General features: G+C 41.6%; 5 protein-coding genes across 6 annotated transcripts; 3 read left to right on the top strand and 2 right to left on the bottom strand.

The window, feature by feature from the left end:
- Window positions 1–7: 7 nt before the first annotated feature.
- GckIII (Germinal centre kinase III) lies at window positions 8–8,591 on the bottom strand. Of its 2 annotated transcripts, none has more exons than XM_065491002.1 (9): window positions 8,128–8,591; window positions 3,111–3,335; window positions 2,051–2,216; window positions 1,644–1,987; window positions 992–1,137; window positions 854–933; window positions 664–791; window positions 404–607; window positions 8–344 (listed from the first exon to the last, which is right to left on the bottom strand). In XM_065491002.1, exons 1-9 carry the CDS (start codon window positions 8,140–8,142, stop codon window positions 177–179), a joined length of 1,476 nt encoding a protein of 491 aa, XP_065347074.1. In that variant the 5' UTR covers window positions 8,143–8,591; the 3' UTR covers window positions 8–176. The 2 variants fall into 2 exon arrangements, with proteins under 2 accessions (XP_065347074.1, XP_065347073.1); XM_065491001.1 differs by lacking the exon at window positions 8,128–8,591 and adding an exon at window positions 7,434–7,543.
- On the top strand, window positions 7,243–12,724 carry LOC135944203 (diphthine methyltransferase). Its single transcript, XM_065491006.1, has 2 exons — window positions 7,243–7,394; window positions 11,774–12,724. Exons 1-2 carry the CDS (start codon window positions 7,332–7,334, stop codon window positions 12,722–12,724), a joined length of 1,014 nt encoding a protein of 337 aa, XP_065347078.1. The 5' UTR covers window positions 7,243–7,331.
- On the top strand, window positions 8,907–11,690 carry LOC135944205 (uncharacterized). The gene is made up of 3 exons (XM_065491008.1): window positions 8,907–9,122; window positions 9,995–10,355; window positions 10,415–11,690. Exons 2-3 carry the CDS (start codon window positions 9,997–9,999, stop codon window positions 10,752–10,754), a joined length of 699 nt encoding a protein of 232 aa, XP_065347080.1. The 5' UTR covers window positions 8,907–9,122; window positions 9,995–9,996; the 3' UTR covers window positions 10,755–11,690.
- A 14-nt stretch (window positions 12,725–12,738) lies between the features above and the next one.
- LOC135944201 (protein phosphatase 1L) lies at window positions 12,739–15,083 on the bottom strand. Its single transcript, XM_065491004.1, has 5 exons — window positions 14,457–15,083; window positions 14,239–14,395; window positions 13,896–14,180; window positions 13,703–13,833; window positions 12,739–13,585 (listed from the first exon to the last, which is right to left on the bottom strand). The coding sequence occupies exons 1-5, from the start codon at window positions 14,913–14,915 to the stop codon at window positions 13,211–13,213; spliced, it is 1,407 nt and encodes a 468-aa protein (XP_065347076.1). The 5' UTR covers window positions 14,916–15,083; the 3' UTR covers window positions 12,739–13,210.
- A 150-nt stretch (window positions 15,084–15,233) lies between these two features.
- On the top strand, window positions 15,234–17,503 carry Atg3 (Autophagy-related protein 3). Its single transcript, XM_065491007.1, has 7 exons — window positions 15,234–15,388; window positions 15,728–15,822; window positions 15,883–16,071; window positions 16,130–16,270; window positions 16,330–16,563; window positions 16,935–17,062; window positions 17,117–17,503. The coding sequence occupies exons 2-7, from the start codon at window positions 15,751–15,753 to the stop codon at window positions 17,265–17,267; spliced, it is 915 nt and encodes a 304-aa protein (XP_065347079.1). The 5' UTR covers window positions 15,234–15,388; window positions 15,728–15,750; the 3' UTR covers window positions 17,268–17,503.
- Window positions 17,504–17,985: the final 482 nt, after the last annotated feature.

The raw sequence follows: 17,985 nt of genomic DNA, 5'->3' as shown, positions 1-17,985 counted from the left end.
CTGTAAGTTCAATTTAGTTATTTTAATGATTTGAAACAAGAGTAACAAAATGTTTGCACACAAATTATACAACTTGCTTTCTTAGCAGAAGAAAGTAATGATAGATATATATTATTCTGATTTTTTTTTATAATTTAGTTTATATAAAACTGTTTAATGCAACGTGATGCCATAGCCTAAATATTTTTATCGATGGCATTTCGAATTCTCGATTCCGATATCGATGGCAACAGCTTTTGTACAATGGCGTGGACGAAAATGTCGCTAATGCCCGGGCTTGTACTCTCCGCCAATTCAAACGCTCCCTTGACCTCTTCTGCAGGAATGCCTTGTTTTTTATGAAGCTGCAACAAAACACAAACATTGAAGAATGAATTTCTTGGCACCAAGAGACGGGTCCTACCTCATTTATAATTGGGCAAATAACGTCATTTAGATATGAAGTCTTGGCAGAAAGCCTCGCCTTTGATTCGCTACTATTTTTCGTTGGCTCAGCTATGTGATTTCTCGGCTTCTGCTTGCTCGACGCTGCAGGCGCTGATATGATATTTTCAGCAGCAGCCGCAGGGGCATGGTGTGCTGGCGCTGAAGATACCACCACGGGTTTCTGGATTGGAAAATGAATCAAAACCTCTTTTCACAAAGCTCATGGAGTGCACAAACCTGTTTATCACTATTTCTATGCTCCTTGTTACTACCATTTTGCTGATGATTGTTGACACTACCAGAGTTGTTCAACTGTGCCTGCAGCTGCCCTTGATTCTTGTTTCTGTTCTCTTGTGACGCTGAAACTAGTAGTGCAAAATAAATCACATTTTCGCCCAAAAGAATAAAATTGAACAAGACTACTTACGCTTACTTGCGTGTCCTGGGACACCCTTGACAGTCATTATCCAAGGCTCGTCTAAATCACTTCCTCCCTTTGACTCCTCGCTGAAAATGAATCGAATTATATGAGAATTTCTTGTGGATTGTGTGTGTAAAAACTTACGAGTCGGAGTTCTCCGATTCAGTTTCACTCTCCTCACTGCGCTGCGTCCTCCACTTCTTGTATCTGTCTATCAGGTCTACTAAGTAAGAGTTTTTCTTGGCTTTTCTAATAAACGGAAACCGCAGCAAATCCTTGGCCGTGGGTCTCTGAAAGGTTTAATTGACCATTTTAGAAATTTATGGAAAATCGGGGAAAACGTTTGCTTATATTTAAAAATTGATTGAAAAACAGTCATGATCAATATAACAGAAAGATATAATTGAATTAAAAACTGATGGAGCATTTTTAACATTCTAAAATTTACAAGAGGGGATTTGGGCTCTGAAACTATTGGTACCTTCTTAGACAAACCGTTAAGGAAAAACCAGATAAGGTGCAGAAGGCTGCCAAGAATTCCTGTCTTTAAATGACGGTAAAAGGAAATTCATGAATTTTCTGCCTAATAAAATTCAAAACTGGCTACGACACTCAATTTTAAAATTATTCCCATATTTAATTAGTCCCAAAAGGATGTTTCCCTTTAATTTCACCATCAAATAAAATTTTTCCTTTTGGTTATCATGTTCTCCACTGTTCAAAGTGCACAAATTAAAAGAGTAAGCCACTTGTCAAACTCCTGAGTGGCCCTGATAGGACCAGTCAAGCGACTCACATTGTCTGGGTCCTTGTTGAGACAGGCCTCAACAAAGTCTTTGAAGTGCTTGCTGTATGAGCCAGTCAGCTGGGGCGGGTTGTTTTTTGGAATGAGGAAGAGGACTCGCATTGGATGCAACTCCGAGTTGGGCGGCTCGCCTTTGGCCAGCTCGATGGCCGTGATGCCAAGCGACCAGATGTCTGCCTTTGAATCGTAGGCCGACTGCTTGATCACCTCCGGCGCCATCCAGAACGGCGTGCCCACGAAAGTGTTCCGCTTGCTAGTTGTGTTGGTCAGCTGGCCAGCCACACCAAAGTCGGCCAGTTTGACATCTCCCATCTCGGACAACAGCACGTTGGCGGCTGCGGTAAAGAAAGGTTATATTTATTTATTAGTCGGACACACTCAAAGACGTGGAGAATCACCTTTAATGTCCCTGTGGAGTTTCCTTTCGCTGTGCAAGTAATCTAAGCCTTTCAGAACCTCTCTCAGAATCACAGCAATGTGCATCTCCTCGAAACTACCGGCCTTCATGAGATCCAGAGCTGAGCCTCCTCCCAAGTACTCCATTATGATCCATAGCTTGGTGCCCTACATGAACAGAATATTTTCATGAAAAACATGTTATAAAAAATGTAGAAAATCCCCTAGTTGAGGGAGAAAGTTTTCCATATGTTTGTACAGCCAGGAAGTGAAATTTAAAATTGTGCAGGGATCAGGTGAAATCGTTAATAGAATCAATTGGGGGCAATTTAAGCTAATCCCTAGCCTTGTGAGCAAACCTGGCTATTGCAATACCCACCAGTGTCCACCTCTACACATCTCTACACGGACTGATTGAAGAATATTTTCTAACAAGGAAAGTCCGCTTTGATTATTTATAAACATTTATCAAACTCATTGACTTACTTTTCAATGAAGAAAACTAATATCACCAGGTGATAATTTTCATGTAAGTGAGTTATGAAGCCTCAAAGAAAAATTAACTTTCAAGTTAAATAAACACTAAAAAAGGTTTGAAGTTAATAATGTGTAAAATACAAATTATTTTATCGGCTTTTTATTTTAAGTTTCTTGCTCTTATATCCAACAATTTCAGCCTCTGTATCTGATTCAAATCACACAGGCTACACTACTCCAGAGAGTTTGATATACCAGCAAAAAAGTGCCAAGGCAGACTTTCCTTGAAAGGGGCGAGTGTGGCTCGTTCACACCCCCTAACGATCGACCCTGCTTATTTCTCCTCTGCAGCATTTCATAAATTTATCCTTTACGACAGCGAGTAGCCATCCTTTTTTAAACTGCGGGTTGCTGAGTCAGTTCAGACCAAAAAACAGCAACACACAAATCCTGTTTGCGCAAGATGTGTGGCAACCTGCCTTTATTTTTGTTTTTCCCCTCAAAAAATTAAAGTGACTTTTTCAATTTTTGAAACATATATTTTTTTAAATTAGGCAACATACGCGACGGACTTGGCAGACTCACCTTGAGGTATGAACCAAAGTACTTGGTCACGTACGGCGAGTCGCACTGACTTAGCACCATGATCTCCTGCTGGATGTCCTCGATCTCATCCTCCGCTTCCTCCAAGTCGATTATTTTGATCGCCACCACCTGTTGGGTCCTCTTGTCCATGCCCTTGAAGACCTCACCGAAGGAACCCTTGCCGATCCTCTCTTGCTTCGTGAAGATCAGCTCCGGGTCTACTTTCTGCAACACCACACGAGAATCGTTACTCGACGGAATTATTTTACTCTTCATGTTGGACTGGAAGTCGGCTAACAACAAAAACAGTATTCTTTAGCCTTCTCGCACTTAATTTTACGATAAGCAGATAAAAACGTGACGTGTCAAACTGTGTACGTTAATTACAAGGTGTGATAAAGAAATGAGAGATTGTTTTACACTTCAATGACAATTCGCCTATTTTGGCATTTCGGCTCATTTGCGGCAGATTAGGAATTTTGTCTCAGCCACCAATCAACACATGAGTGCAAAAGAGCCGCATTGAGATTGAGAATAAAACATGCCGTTGCGTCGGGCGAAGAAAAAGAAGTTCTCACGAATTCCACTAATTTGCTATTACAGTCGCACGACGCGATACATTAAAATTAATTTTAGCTGAACCGTAAGCCTCGCTTCATTGCATAACTATAACGAAGGTAGACGTAGACGTTGCGCCAGCTCTTAGAATAAATTGTTTCGGGCACGACCTTAATTGTCGGCAACGATTCCAAACAAGGCAATTAAGTTGGTCAAGATTATTTCAGACCGCGATAAAAGAAGCAAAAAGAAACTTTCTAACTGCAATGGGTGATCTCTGTCGGTGATCTGCAATCACAACATTTTTCAGTTTAGGATTTGCAGAGGCCTTACTGATGTTCACCAGAGTTGAGCAAACTTCAGACTAGATTGGCCTTTTGATTTTAACTTTAATTGCTGTTTATAACTTAAGATGGACACAATGACCACCCTAAACCTAATTAGAGCGATGAAAAGGATTGGAAATTTACAAGACTTACATTGGAGTTTCGTGACAACTTCATTGTTCCTCTACGATCCATCCTATTCTGAGCTCTGATACCCTATTTTATTTTCCATCGAATTTTAAGTAAATAATATGTACATACTGAATGTACTTTGTACTAGTGTTAGAGGAAAACAAAGCCGTTGTTACAGAAACCACATTGTCGGTAAATGTTCATTTTGCTTAATTTAGCGCACGCTGAGATAAAACATTGTTTAAAGGAAAAAACGGAACTGCTAGATTTACACCGCATGAAACGATATACATTCTTCGGTCTAAAACTCTATCGCAGGCCCAGATACTGCAATGCAACTTGAAACATACGTTGCTCTTTCATTGCGGCCGCGCGTATAAATTTCCGCCGTCGCGATACAATCTGGTCTGGTGCTACTTGAAGGGTGAAATATTAAGCAGGCCAAGCGGCTCGCGGAATAAATATATAAAATATCTTGTATGAATTTTTCTACTTTGCTCCGGGCATCTTCTGTTCGCGTTCGGCCAGATAAAAAAGACAACGCGAAGGAATCCGCGATAACAGAGCACAAATAATTGAATCGAACGGTGCGAGGGTGATTCATTTTATCAGAATGTTTTGTATGCGGCGTTATCGTGGCGACGACGACGGCAGCAGCAGCATGGGCCCCACATTTAGAGCTGCTGATTATGCCCACACGCCCAATGTCGCATACCTCAGTGCACACGCTGCTGAACAATTTCCAATTCAGTAGCAGTGGCTGTAAATGCAAACGCTGGGGCATATCTTCCGATCAGGCCGCGGAGAGACAGACAGTTCTGTAATCGCTGCTGACGCAAAATCGGCCAATGCAATGCATGCCGCCCGCTCACTTTCCAATTTGAATTAATGTTTTGTCTTTGTCTTCGCTTTGTTCTCGATTGCTATTGAATTGACCGAGTTGACCGAGATAAGAAAATGGCTCCACTTTGCGCTGAATTCATTTAAGGACAGCCGGCTTTGAGTGAAATTGGAAGAACCACACACTGTGTTGGCTCGCAGTCCTCATAAGAAGTGATTCATCAATGAATTAAAAATTCAACGCAGCAGGGAATTTCTGAATCATCGTACGTAGAAAATGATTGACTGCAATGAGTGCTGAACACGATCAAAATAAAAATGAGTGAGGGAATAATTTGTCTTTTTAAATCTATTCGAAAGAGAAAATTCCGAAAATTCTGTTTTTTATTCAAACGAAAAAATTAGCAAGAAAATTCAGCATGATGTTTCTCTTGAGTAACAAAATATAATTTAGTAGCAAAATGCGATGAAATATTTGAGAGAATGAATTTTAAATTATATAAACTCGGCAAAATTTATACTTTTATCATTTTTGATGATTTCCCTTGCTGATTCATATAAAGTTGCACATTCGCAATTGCTAATTTTATCAACCTTATCATGAACCAGACATTCAGTCAAATTTTTATCAAACAAAAATCTATTGTGCATATTATTTTGAGACGTCTAGATCATGATTATTTTAGCCTGTCATGTACGTTAAGTTTTGCGTGATAACTAGATATTGGGAGAAAGAAGCTCGACTCACTTGTCAGTGAGGAATTATATGGGGAATGAGCAGTTGCGATTGAACCAAATTTATTCTGTGCAAAGTAGAGCCAATATTTTTGTAGTTTTCCTTTCCATAATTATTTTCCTGGGTGAATATTTTTTCTCTAACCTTCGCTGGTTTCTAGATATTTATTGTTAGGTATTTCGTGTACGCATCAGCGAGAAAAATATAAATGCCAGGTGTGCAATAGAATACCTCCCCTAAATTTAACTCAACAATCAACAATAGTTCACATTCCGAACCATGGATTCGGCCAAAGTGAACAAAAGTGTTTCTAAAACTGGCCCAGAGATCTGCGAAGCACCTGCGCGATCAGCCAAATATAGAGATCTACAATTTATAGAATATTAAACTGACGAAACGAGCAAAAGATCATTTTTAAACTAACTTTGTCTCAAGCCACACATATGAACTATATATTTTACATAGTAATCATCACGCAATGTGAGCAGAGGGGAAGAAAATCTAGCTTCAAACTATGCATCGCCGTTTTTTTTTAACTTTGCCGTAGGCCGTGGACGCGTAGAACAGAAAACTCGGCATAGAGACTGGAATCACGATTATTTGCCTTGCTAAGCGCACGCAGTGTTGGATTTCATCTCATCGCTCTGTAAACCACGCACGATATTATGATTTTTCCGCTGCTTTCTTCGCGACTCTCTTTGTCCGCGGATATTCATCAAAAACCAGTTTGTCAGTCAAACGGATAAAATAGAGCTGCACGCGGCCGCGCTCATGAAATCTCTCTTCCAGTTTGGTTCTTCGATTTTCAACATTGCACAGCCTTGTTATTCTGTACAAAACAGGAAAAAAGCTGCGGTTTCTTTTAGTAGGAAATTAAATTTTTCGTTTCCTATGTACTTACAACATCCTAAAAGGAATGAAATCACAATAAATGTTACTCTAATTTATGTTTTAAATTAAATATTTGTAATAATTTTGTTTCATGGCTTGTAATGGATACAACGGCAATATTCGTTGATTGACAAATTGAACCGTTTTAAAGAGCTACACGGTTTTAATTAATTTTGTCTGATGTCACTAAACGGATTGCATAATTCATTTACAAACAAAACGCATTAAAAAATTGCCATGTTTAATCATAATCATTAGGATGATAATTAATTTCGGTAGAAAAAACCTAAGCCAGACCTCTATTATCAACATGTTCTTCAATTCCTATGAAGAAAAATTACCGCTTTGTTTCCCTGTTTTTTCCTTCAAATTTTTTAATCGTTTCGAAATAAGTCAGCAAGTTATGAGGTTTTCAAAGTTTTTTGTACGACGGAAGTTTTTCCTAATTTCTTGACAGTGTCTTTCGCTTGATAACAAATTTAAAGTTAAACGACTTAAATAGGGTATCGGTAATTAACATTAAAACAACAGCTCATCGGCCGTAACTGAAACCTTGTTATCAGTTTTCATCGCAGTCTAACTATCAATTCTGCGTCACAAAACAGGTTAAGCTTCAGGCAAATGCTTGGAAAGATTAACGACCATGTCAGCACTTTACTATGGAAAGTGAGTGATTAGAGTGTCGTCTCATAATTATCGCTTAGCGGAGCATAATTAGATTGGCTTCGATCGGTTCGCATGCAGGGGTGCTTTTTACCAAGTACGGATTCGTCCGTTTGTGTTTCAACCCGCGCGGATCTGGTGATGCGTACACGTATGGGATGTAAACGGAAGACTTACAAGAACATTCGGGTTTGCGCGGCTGCGAATTCGTCTGCGTCTTGTGCTTGTGAAAATCATCGAAAGCAAATTTTCGAGCAGCAGCTTGAGCTGCGTGAGGTGACGGGCTCGATCCAGAACGTAATTTGCGATGTTGCGAGTCCGAAAAGAGGCGTCAAACTTTTGGCTCGGATGCAAGTTTGACAAAGGTCCAAAGCAACGCGCACTATTTCCGTCTATAATAAAATTCCCTTTTCATGAATGCAACCTATGTTGATGTCGTCAGTAGGGGGAGATAAGAGCCCGCGCGTTTCGTAAAATGCAATCAGGGCTGGCTCGTCTCTTGCTGAGCGCTCGCCGCTCAAGGACCTGTCGTGTTATTCATACGCAAAAGGTCAAGTGTTTCGTCCTGTACCGTGCACCTGACAAAGTACGTAAAAGAAAAGGAAACCGTTCTCCGGCCGGAATCGATCTGACACAATATGAGCTGGATTTCGACCGACGAATAATGCAGCCCTGCTGGCAAAGGAACAAAAAGATATTGCGAATCAATATTCCACCGTGTGGCACAGTGACATTGAGAGTTGCTGCAGTCGGGTCGAACGAGATGCACCGATCTGGGTCATGCAAAAAGGTCGAGGGCTGCGGCAAAAGGAGCCGCGTGCATGCGGGCTCAGGTCGCGGAGGGGTCAGGTACAGGCAGGGCATTGTGTACCTCGCTGAACGCCATCGTGCTGCTGATGTGGATGCGGAACAGTCCTAGTCAGGCCCAAGTCACCTCATTCGGTGGCGGACATACGGCCGCGACGGCAGGCACTCGCGACGAACCGCACTCACGAACCAGGTGGGCCGTGCACACCACACTGCGCCTCGAGAATAAGTTCGTGTGTGTGTGTGTGTGTATGTGTGTGTCTGTCTTTGTATTCGAGTGCAGCGGGCTCACTCAGCAAAGCAAGCCAGCGGCCTCCATTCCCTCTGGCACGAAAGCGGGGTCTCTCTCGGTTTCGGCCGCTGCGTTTCTCGGCACTCAGCGCATCGTCAGCCGAAAACAAAACAAACGCTTCGGACGCCGAGTGGTCGACTGAGGCTGTTGACCATTCGTACGCACTACAGAATCACACTTGGCAGCCAGATATACGTAACATCCGCCACGATAACAACTAGCTGGTGTTTGCGGGTGCGCACGCAGCAAATCCTTCCGCTCGTCACCACTAACAAAGAGCTCCTCTGGAGAGCTCCATGATGAACTCAAACTTACCGGTTTATAGTATGGGGAAACGGAAAAATATTCAAAATTTGAATAATATTTGCCTAATTATGTATGTAAAAGGAGGTTTTTGACTTATAAGTGATTTTTTATAAACAAAATGTGAATTTTCGTCTTCAGTTAATTTATTTTCCATGAAGAAACACCAGTCTTACTTTTTTCAAGTCACCGCCACACAACAACACCGACCACTGGTGCATCTTACTGGTGCTAGTGGCTGGTGTTTGCGAGTATTTGTTTATATTCCAACCCATCATTTTTGGTGTCCCCAGACTTCGTTTTGTTCCATTCGCCGATTCAACCCTTAAGCGCAGGATACCGCAAAATTCCTGCTTTTGGTTTTTTCAACCGGAAAACCACGCACTGCCTCGATTTTCTTCAAGTTCCACGATTGACCTCTCCGCTTCGCTTGGAACACATACACACACCCTCATTCACGAGAGGTATTTTACCACCTAACTGTTTTTGTATTACTACATATTTGTCATTTTCGGTGTGTAAACTCTGAGGTCCTTTCAGTTTGATTTTTAATTATTTTATTTTTATTTATTGGCAGATCTTAAATTTATACAAATATTTTTTGTGAACTAAAAAAACCACAAAAATGGACTTCTACCAAAATGCCTTCAGTGTTTGCAACAGGTGTCTGGTGTCAATTATATCTACCCAACATGGAACTACTATCTAAATAAAAATAAAACGGATTAAACACTTTGGTAGTTACAGTTTCGTTCAGGAAATTAAATAGAATAAATCTCCATACTCATTTATGCCTATATCTCATTTAATAACATGTATACCAGCGGGGGCCAGATGTGCGATAAAATTGGTTCTCACTGCGCAGATCCAAGATGACGTCTGAATGTGGGGAGCAAAAAGCTCTCTTTGGATTGCCGTACGAGTGTCAAGAGTTTGTTTTTACGATCCAAAAGATACAATTAGTAATGCAAAAAATTATGTCACAATATTGACCAAAACTTGGTTCTTTTCGCGCATTTTCACGTGACCGAAATTACGCACCATACTCCACCGGACGCCATATCTGCGCGTCGCACGAATCTGGACCCCGCTGATGTATACATAAAATAGGACACAACCATTGAAAGTGGCATGACATAATATTTCGTGACCAAGTTCTATTTTGGATATCAAATGTTTAATCAGTTAAAAACATCGCATTATACAAGTGAATTTATTTCGTGCACAAACCTATACATAGTTTCGTTGAACAGTCTTAGACTTGAAAAAATGAACCAGGGTAGGACTCGACGGGAGGTGGCCAGTCAGCACTATTCATCTTTTGCTCACTTTTTAGGTATGGTTCGGAAAAGTCCGCGAAAGCTGTCACCAAAGAAAGATAAGGAGGAACCGCCGGTTGTTGCACCAATAACACGCAAAGCAGCCTCTCAAAATGCAAAAGACAAGAAACTCATGGAGAAGAAAACGGATGTGATTAAAACGATGCTGAAGTTACCAAAGCTGAAATTGAAATTGGAACCCGTGGAAGAAGCAGAGGCGCCAAACACCAGCACAGTCGCCTCCTCTTCGTCGAGGAGAAAGTCGAAAATCGTCATTAAACAGGAGCCGGGCGCTTCCGTGCCGCCATATGTGCCTCCACACATGCTCGGCAGAGACTTGAGTGATCCTCTCGCAGACCAGACTGAAGGATCCAACCGGTACAATGAGCGAGCCCTCTCAATTCAAACCAGATATATTTATTTGGATGCAATTGCAGGTCCCTTCAGAAGCCGCGGTACTGCGTGAAGGTTCCCAACAGGAACCTTACCTCGCCCATCCTGTCCCACTCGGAACTGAACAGAGAACTACTTGCCAGATCTCACCTGCGGCGGCCCATCGTCGGGAACGACGTCACCCAGTTCTTCGGCGCCGCGGGGAGCTATCTTTTTTCACTGCGGATGGTCTCGAGGCTGTCCAGCAGCATGAACCGCACGTACCCCCTCAAACTGAATCCAAACACCCTCAAGTTGACGCTGAACACTAACCTTCAGCTGAGGCCAAAGTTGGACGCAGAAAGGGAAAAGGAGCTTGCTCTGAAGCAACTCGAGGAAATGTAGTCACGTGCCTACTTTTGAGCATTCCAAACTTTTTGTCGTGTGGTTTTACTTAGATCATTATTTACTGTAAATAGTTAAATCTCTGTGGAAATTTATTCTCCACTGAAATTACTGGCCTAGAGGATTTTTCATTTTTCAAGAGTTTTAATTTTTTATGACTGCAGAATTGCTTTATGTCGTGGCATAGAATTCATATTTAAGAAACTTTCTACGTTGAAAAATATTTCTTGTCATTTACGCTAATTATGGAAAAGTTACACATTCTGCCAAATAGGGAAGTTTCTGTTCTGTAATTCATTTATTTTACTCCCATATAGGAACCGGCGAGAAGTGTAGCGGAAAATGTAATTTTTCCATGCAAATTGGAAAATAAAATGTTAAAAATATGGATTAACTTCAAAAGTTAAGTTTTAAAAAAATCGCTAGATTGCTGAATTACAGGATTTGATAAGACCAAATCTCAGCCCGGGAAAGAAACTGGTTTCATAGAGTTTTTTCAACTCATTGAACTGTTGCAACATACGAAATTTCGACAACTTGTCTTAAAGGAAGGATACTAGTGTCTTTATCAGCTTCCAGAAGATTTTGATGATATACCGTTTAGAGATGATTCATCTTCTCCCTTTAACCCACCAAGCCCTTCAAATCATTGTGTGTACAACATGGGAGCATTTAGCATTTTAGTCATATTAGCCCTTTTTCTGGGAGCTGATGAAATCACACTTCTAAGTGTTGAACATTTTGGACAGCTTATAGCTGCGCAATATCATAAGAAATAGGAGACACAAACCTATTCCTTTCCCGGATTTTTTTGCGATCATGTGAACTAGAAAAATTTATAAAAATATACAATTTAAACATTGGAAAACATATTGCCTGTTCTCGTCAAGATTTATAAAATTGGGAAATAAAAATTTAAAAATTCTAGTGAGAAAATAGTGACTCTTATTATTGTAAAACCGTGCAGACCTCAAAATTAAAAATTATACGACTCAAAAAGCACAATCAATATGTTTCAGATGTCGCTAGACGATCTGCACACAGTGGACACTGTCCTAAATGCAGACTGCGTCGCCTGGTGCCCCCATCCTGGTCTGCAGAGCCTGCTTCTGTGCTCAACATATCAATTGATTGAGGGGCGGAGGACGGGATCGCTTCTCCTTTTCTCAACCGACCGCGAACTCCGCCTGCTGCAGGTCGTTGTCAACATGCAAGGCATCTTCGACTTCAAATGGAGCCCGCCCAACCTGTCGCCAATAATGGTTGCGGCGGCCGATTCAAATGGACATGTTGTTCTCCTTCGGCTTGACGAGGCCTTTAACTTATTGCGCATGGTTTCCAGCACCAAGCTTGCCGACTCCATGGCGCTTTACGTCGACTGGCGCGAATCAAATTTGGCAGTCAGTTTCTCTGATGGATCCGTTTCCTTGTTTGAAATCAACAACAGCACTCTGAGTTGCATCCAAACATTTAAAAACCACTCGCTGGAAGCTTGGGCCGCGGTTTTTGACGTTAACGACAAAAATATTCTCTACACCGGCGGGGATGATTGTCTGCTGACAGTGACCGACTTGAGGAGCCAGCAGCTGATTAGTAAGGGCCGCTACCATACCGCGGGGGTCACTCATTTCATGACGAATCGGCACCGCCCTGACAATTTTGTGACTGGCAGCTACGACGAGTTGATTTGTCTGTGGGACAGCAGGAAATTGAAGGCGCCTGTCCACGAATTGGGATTGGGCGGGGGTGTGTGGCGAATTCAGTCGGAGAACAGTGCCAATCCAAAAATCGCGGCCGCCTGCATGTTTAAAGGGTTCAAATTTATTGAGTTAAACACGGAGGGATTCAAAGAAGTTGGAGATTTTAGGAGCGATGAGAGGTGTTTGGCGTATGGAGTCGCAATTTCGGAGGAGAATAAGATCGCCATGTGCACCTTTTACGACCACAAATTGCATGTGAGCAAGTCATAAGTTCAATTAAAGAGTTATTTAAACTTATGTCAATGGCAAAAATTGTTTTATTTGGATTATATTGGACCAGAAATAACAACGCTATTTTTATCTCCAAAAAGCGCACTTCAACTAATTTAAACCGTTTAAAGCCAGCTTTAGCGTCACCTCAAATCAATATAACTCAGTAAGTAGCAGTGATTTGTTAAAATGTATATAGGAACTTTCCAATTATAATTGTAGCTTCCTACCAAGTGAGTCACAATTACAAATAATGTTTCGTGCTAAGAGTATGAACAATCATCGTTTTGCTTGCAACTCCAATTCAAATAGAACTCTGACCGCAGTAACAAGTCGTAAATTTTCTTTTGATTAAGCTCCCACTGATAAATAGCCAGGTATTCCTGCTGATCAAACATCGGAGCCCAGCAACAACAAACATTGGACTTGAAGTTGTCAAGCCCAGCCGACAACAATTGCACACTTTCCTGACGCCTTGTAAAATAACTATTTCTTTGACCACTGGTAATCTTTGAAGCAAACAACAAGAACAGTGATATTATCCAGGGAGCCCCTGTGGAAAGCTTGCAGGGTTATACTCTTAGCACCGTAAAATGGCTCGGTAATTCGTTCCTTTATGAAGGTAACAGCTTCTTCGTTGGTGAACGTGTCCCACAGCCCGTCAGAGGCGAGGATTATGAATTGCGGACGGTGATCTGACAGATCAAAGGTCAAAATGTCTGGCTCGGCCACGACCAGGTTTCTGTCCTTCAGAGGGTAGTCACCAAGCGCCCTCGAGGTGGCGAGAATGCCTGCCACGCGCCACACGCCATTGAAAGTGACTAGGCCACCGGCCTGCATGATGCGCTGTCGCTCTTTACTCTGAAACAATGCATTATTGCTCAATGAAACCTCGTTTCTAGCTGCCGCCCCGTCTGGCACGCGTCCATGTGTAATTAAGAGAGCGGCCTAAATTATTCTATGACATTCTACACTCACTTGCTGCGGCTTGTGATCAAAGGACAGGGGGATGGCGTTGCCTTTGTGGTCACACATGACGCCGCGTGAATCTCCAACATTAGCTACGATTAATCTTGAGCCCTCGAGCACAGCCATCAAAGCGGTCGAACCTGTTGAATGGAATTGAATCAATGAATCGATCACGCCGCGAGTGCAATTCGTGAACAAGCACCTGCTATGTCGAAGAGGCTCTTGGCTTTGGCCACCAGCTGCTCGTCGGCCAAGAGGATTTCGTCTGTCAAGAGGCGATCATAATTGATCTGGCCCTTGGAGACGTAATCCGCGGCCACGCCAGGCTTCCTCACTGCGGCTTTCGGCGGGCTCGGGTTGCCCCTCCTTTTGTTCACAATTTCTTGTAGCAAAATAGAGTTTACTTTCTGTTTATCACTTCCAAACAGCATGTCGTCCTTCACAGTCTTTTCTTTCGGCTTGCTTACTGGAGATTCAGCGACTTTTTCTACGATAAAATACACTCAAGCTTGAACTATGTTTGAACATAAATTTTATATTCATACCCTTCGGTTTCTTTTCCTCTACAGTTTCTTTAGGAGAATCGCTGCTTCCCTCGGGCTCTTTCTCGACTTTCTTTCCGCTTTTGCTGTAGATTTTGGCCTCTAAAATTTTAGTCTGGACGCTGTTTGATAGCTTGTCGGACGCAAAATTGGCAGCCAGCTGTGACATTAACCGAATTAAATTTCAATCCAGATATTATCATCAACTTTAATGCACATACCTCTCCGCCGTGCCCATCAAAAACGGCGAAAAGCGAAATTCCCGAGTCTCCGAAATCCTCCGCAAGGACGAATCGGTCCTCCATGTGCGGTCTACGTCCTTGGATAGCGAACACGGCCGCTTTCTGACCAACTGTGCACCACGACGAGTCATTTGAGCTCTTGATCGTCTTGCTGAGTAACTGAGGACACGAAAAGGTGGACCTGCTGAGTCCGTTCTGCAGGCGCGCGATCACCGGCCTGCCCCAGAGGTTGTTGGCTGTTTGTAAATAGACGAGCAGGACGATCGAGATGAGCGTCACGAAGAACACTTCGGGCTTGAGCAGATACAATCGCAATATCCGTAGCGCGTAGTTCAGAGTTGGCAATCTCTGGGGTATGAACGGCAGGATGAACGTGAACTTGTTCATGTGCGAAATGTAAGTCTGGTACAGAATTTCGTCTTCCAGCGAATCCTCCATAGTTCTGCGGCGACAACTGCTGTTGTCGCGCAACTCTGGACTGTTTCGGACGTGAGGAAGTGGACGGGTTAACCTTTACACGATTATTACTCGCGCAGACACGAGTTCTCTTACTTTCTCGTCAGTGCCAAGTTTTGTCGTTTTGATGGGGGTCGGGGAATTTCTCATTCGATTTAAGTGACAGAAAAATATCGGTAATTTATGCACGGTTGGAAATTAACCGGTAGCAATAGTGTCAACAGTTCATATTTTTATGATTTAATTTAATTTTGAGGTATATTTGCTATCCCTGATCCGTCCTAAATTGTAAAAGTAAAAATTCGAACATCACATTTTTTCGAATAAAATCAAGAAAACACGTACCTTAAAATTATTTTCACTCTTATACCGGTATTAAATTTGACTGATAAGCTACTGGTTACATCTGGTGTTTCGTCGTCATTCGCAGTCTGAGGCCAGCTGGGAAAACAAAAGTTGGTAACAAGTTTTGAAATTACATTAACTCGTGATAATTAATTAAATAGAACGTACATTTCGCACAGGACGCAGCACTATCTTGTATGCAAAGTGAAGGATTTGTTTTTGTTGACGTTCATTTCATGATAATATTTTTGAATTTTTCTCAATAATTGCCCTTTTCATAGTGCTGAAGCGAATAAAAACTTCCATTGTTATTTGTTTTGTTATTATATTTCCTAATATTAACAACAATTCACATCTTGCTTTCGAATATTTTCAATCGCTCATGTAACCACGATAAAAATAGATAGTAAGATGTTTGGGATTGTAATATTTTTGTCATGGATTTCCAGATCTCATTCCATTTGCTGGCAACATGGAAAGCCTAATAAATACCGTTAAAGGCTCTGCCCTTGGAGTTGCTGAGTTTTTCACACCCGTGCTGAAGGTATAATTTAGTGATCAAGCTATTTTAGAATCACTGCTTCTAATTTCCATTATCGCGTAGGAGTCCAAGTTCAAAGAGACTGGCGTGCTCACCCCAGAGGAGTTCGTCGCCGCGGGAGATCACTTGGTGCATCACTGTCCAACCTGGCAATGGGCCTCAGGGGACGAGGGCATGCTCAAAAGCTACCTGCCCAAAGACAAGCAATTCCTCCTCACAAGAAATGTTTCGTGCACACGAAGATGCAAACAAGTGAGATTATTTTATCACTGTTTTAAAGCAACGTTTACTCTATATTTATCAACCACAGCTGGACACTTTGGATCCGCTAGAAAAGATTTTGGAGGATAATGATGGTGAAGAAGGCTGGGTGGACACACATCATTACTACGTAAATAAGGAAAGAGACGACGACAAGGTCACAGAAATGACGACTGAGACTGTGAAGGAGGTAAACAAGTTTTTTTCTATTTTTAATGATGATGGAAATAATTTATCACTTTGTGTCAGGTGGAGAGAGATGATGAGAGTGACGACGACGGTGAGGCTGCGGACATGGAAAGTTTCGAGGAAAATGGTTTGCTGGACTGCGAGGACGTGGCTGTGGCGCAGGTCACTAAGAAGATGGAGAGTGTCGCGGTGGCCAGTAGCGGAGAAATCCTACAGACAAGAACCTACGACTTGCACATCACTTACGACAAATATTACCAAACCCCGAGGCTCTGGATGTGTGGCTACGATGAGGTATTTAATATAATTGTGTCTAGGGAGTTAAACTGCGTCATTTTGAGGTGGCAGATGTGTCAAGGGCCAGGGTGGAATTTCCTCATTATTAAAGTCAATTTCTTCCATTTTCTGGCGCATGAAAAAAAATTTCTGACAAATATCCAAAATTTGAGATTCTAGATGTGAAAAAATTCTGTCAAGTTGTTCTACTAGAAAAAAAATTCAATTTCTGCTCTCAAATCATCTTTCCCAAGAGCCCTTAATGTTTAGAAGTCAAAGCTGGTGGCTGACCACGTGTCCAAAAATTAGCTAATTGGCGCGTTTGTCTGAGATAATTAATCCTTTCTCAAGAGAACGAGTTTTTAAATTATTTCAATTAATTTTTTCAGAACCGCAAGCCATTGACCGTCGAACAGGTTTACGAAGACGTGAGCCAGGACCACGCTAGGAAGACGGTCACCATGGAGAGCCACCCGCATTTACCTGGCCCTTTGATGGCCTCAGTGCACCCTTGCAGGTGAGAATAAGCGATTAGCAAGCTGGAGTTTGTCTTAAATTAATTTCAAACCAGACACGCTGAGGTGATGGTCAAAATCATCCAGACTGTGGAAGAGGGAGGTGGTAATCTCGGAGTGCACATGTACCTGATTATCTTCCTGAAGTTCGTCCAAGCCGTGATTCCAACCATCGAGTATGACTTCACTCAGACTTTCAACTTGTGAACTGGTAAAACAATCTAATCTGTTTGCTTTTCCAAAATTGAAAAAGCCGGTTGGTGGCTAGCAAGCTATGGTAACAAGGTTAATTTGCTGTTAGTTTTACCAACATTGCGTTTCATCAAGTTGAAGTTTGGATTTCCATAAAAACATGTTCCACAAAGTTATGTTTTCTATTTTACCACTTTAAAGAAATTACTTGCAAATATATGAATATTCAATAAATGCTCACGCGACCCTTACATTCCTTTTATTTTATTTCAAAATATCCATACTGATTATTTTCAGCTATGACACTCAAGCTTAAAGCGTATGTTGTTTCTTTTAACTTCAAGGCTGCTGAAATTTTAGAACAACCAAAAAGCTTGTGTCTAATATTCAATTTGTTTATAGATAGTTATGTGATTAGGAAAAAATACAATTTTACCGATATCGAGCAGATATTGATATTACAGCAATGAATTTAACTTCTCTGGCTTGTACGAGTAATAAAAAAAATTATAATTGCTACTTATAGTTGTGTGTTGGCCGTTATTTTTCTCTCCTTAAGATTATTAGCAAATTACATAACAAATCTAACAATCAGGTTTGATTTTAATTTCTAGTTCTTAAAATCTGCTAGAGTTCAGATTTGTTCCGTGGACTATGAGCTCACGGAGTCCCAATAACACAGCTGACATGGGGCCCAAGTAATTTGAAATTATTGGTGTCGAATATACGTATT

Source organism: Cloeon dipterum, chromosome 4, assembly GCF_949628265.1.
Source record: "Cloeon dipterum chromosome 4, ieCloDipt1.1, whole genome shotgun sequence".
NCBI classification, from domain to species: Eukaryota; Metazoa; Arthropoda; class Insecta; order Ephemeroptera; family Baetidae; genus Cloeon; species Cloeon dipterum.
Note: the sequence above shows the minus strand (reverse complement) of the source record. Positions and strands in the feature narration are given on the sequence as shown.

Coding starts and splice junctions, on each gene's coding strand:
- LOC135944203 (XM_065491006.1), top strand. CDS start 7,332: ATGCAGGGGTGCTTTTTACCAAGTACGGATTCGTCCGTTTGTGTTTCA. Junction 7,395..11,773: donor TTTCAACCCGCGCGGATCTG/GTGATGCGTACA, acceptor AATATGTTTCAG/ATGTCGCTAGACGATCTGCA.
- GckIII (XM_065491001.1), bottom strand. CDS start 7,493: ATGATTTTCACAAGCACAAGACGCAGACGAATTCGCAGCCGCGCAAAC. Junction 3,336..7,433: donor GCGCAAACCCGAATGTTCTT/GTAAGTCTTCCG, acceptor GTGGTGTTGCAG/AAAGTAGACCCGGAGCTGAT. Junction 608..663: donor ATAGAAATAGTGATAAACAG/GTTTGTGCACTC, acceptor TTTCCAATCCAG/AAACCCGTGGTGGTATCTTC.
- LOC135944205 (XM_065491008.1), top strand. CDS start 9,997: ATGGTTCGGAAAAGTCCGCGAAAGCTGTCACCAAAGAAAGATAAGGAG. Junction 10,356..10,414: donor CAGACTGAAGGATCCAACCG/GTACAATGAGCG, acceptor ATGCAATTGCAG/GTCCCTTCAGAAGCCGCGGT.
- LOC135944201 (XM_065491004.1), bottom strand. CDS start 14,915: ATGGAGGATTCGCTGGAAGACGAAATTCTGTACCAGACTTACATTTCG. Junction 14,181..14,238: donor AGAGGAAAAGAAACCGAAGG/GTATGAATATAA, acceptor ATTTTATCGTAG/AAAAAGTCGCTGAATCTCCA. Junction 13,834..13,895: donor GAGCCTCTTCGACATAGCAG/GTGCTTGTTCAC, acceptor TCCATTCAACAG/GTTCGACCGCTTTGATGGCT.
- Atg3 (XM_065491007.1), top strand. CDS start 15,751: ATGGAAAGCCTAATAAATACCGTTAAAGGCTCTGCCCTTGGAGTTGCT. Junction 15,823..15,882: donor TTTTCACACCCGTGCTGAAG/GTATAATTTAGT, acceptor ATTATCGCGTAG/GAGTCCAAGTTCAAAGAGAC. Junction 17,063..17,116: donor GCCTCAGTGCACCCTTGCAG/GTGAGAATAAGC, acceptor ATTTCAAACCAG/ACACGCTGAGGTGATGGTCA.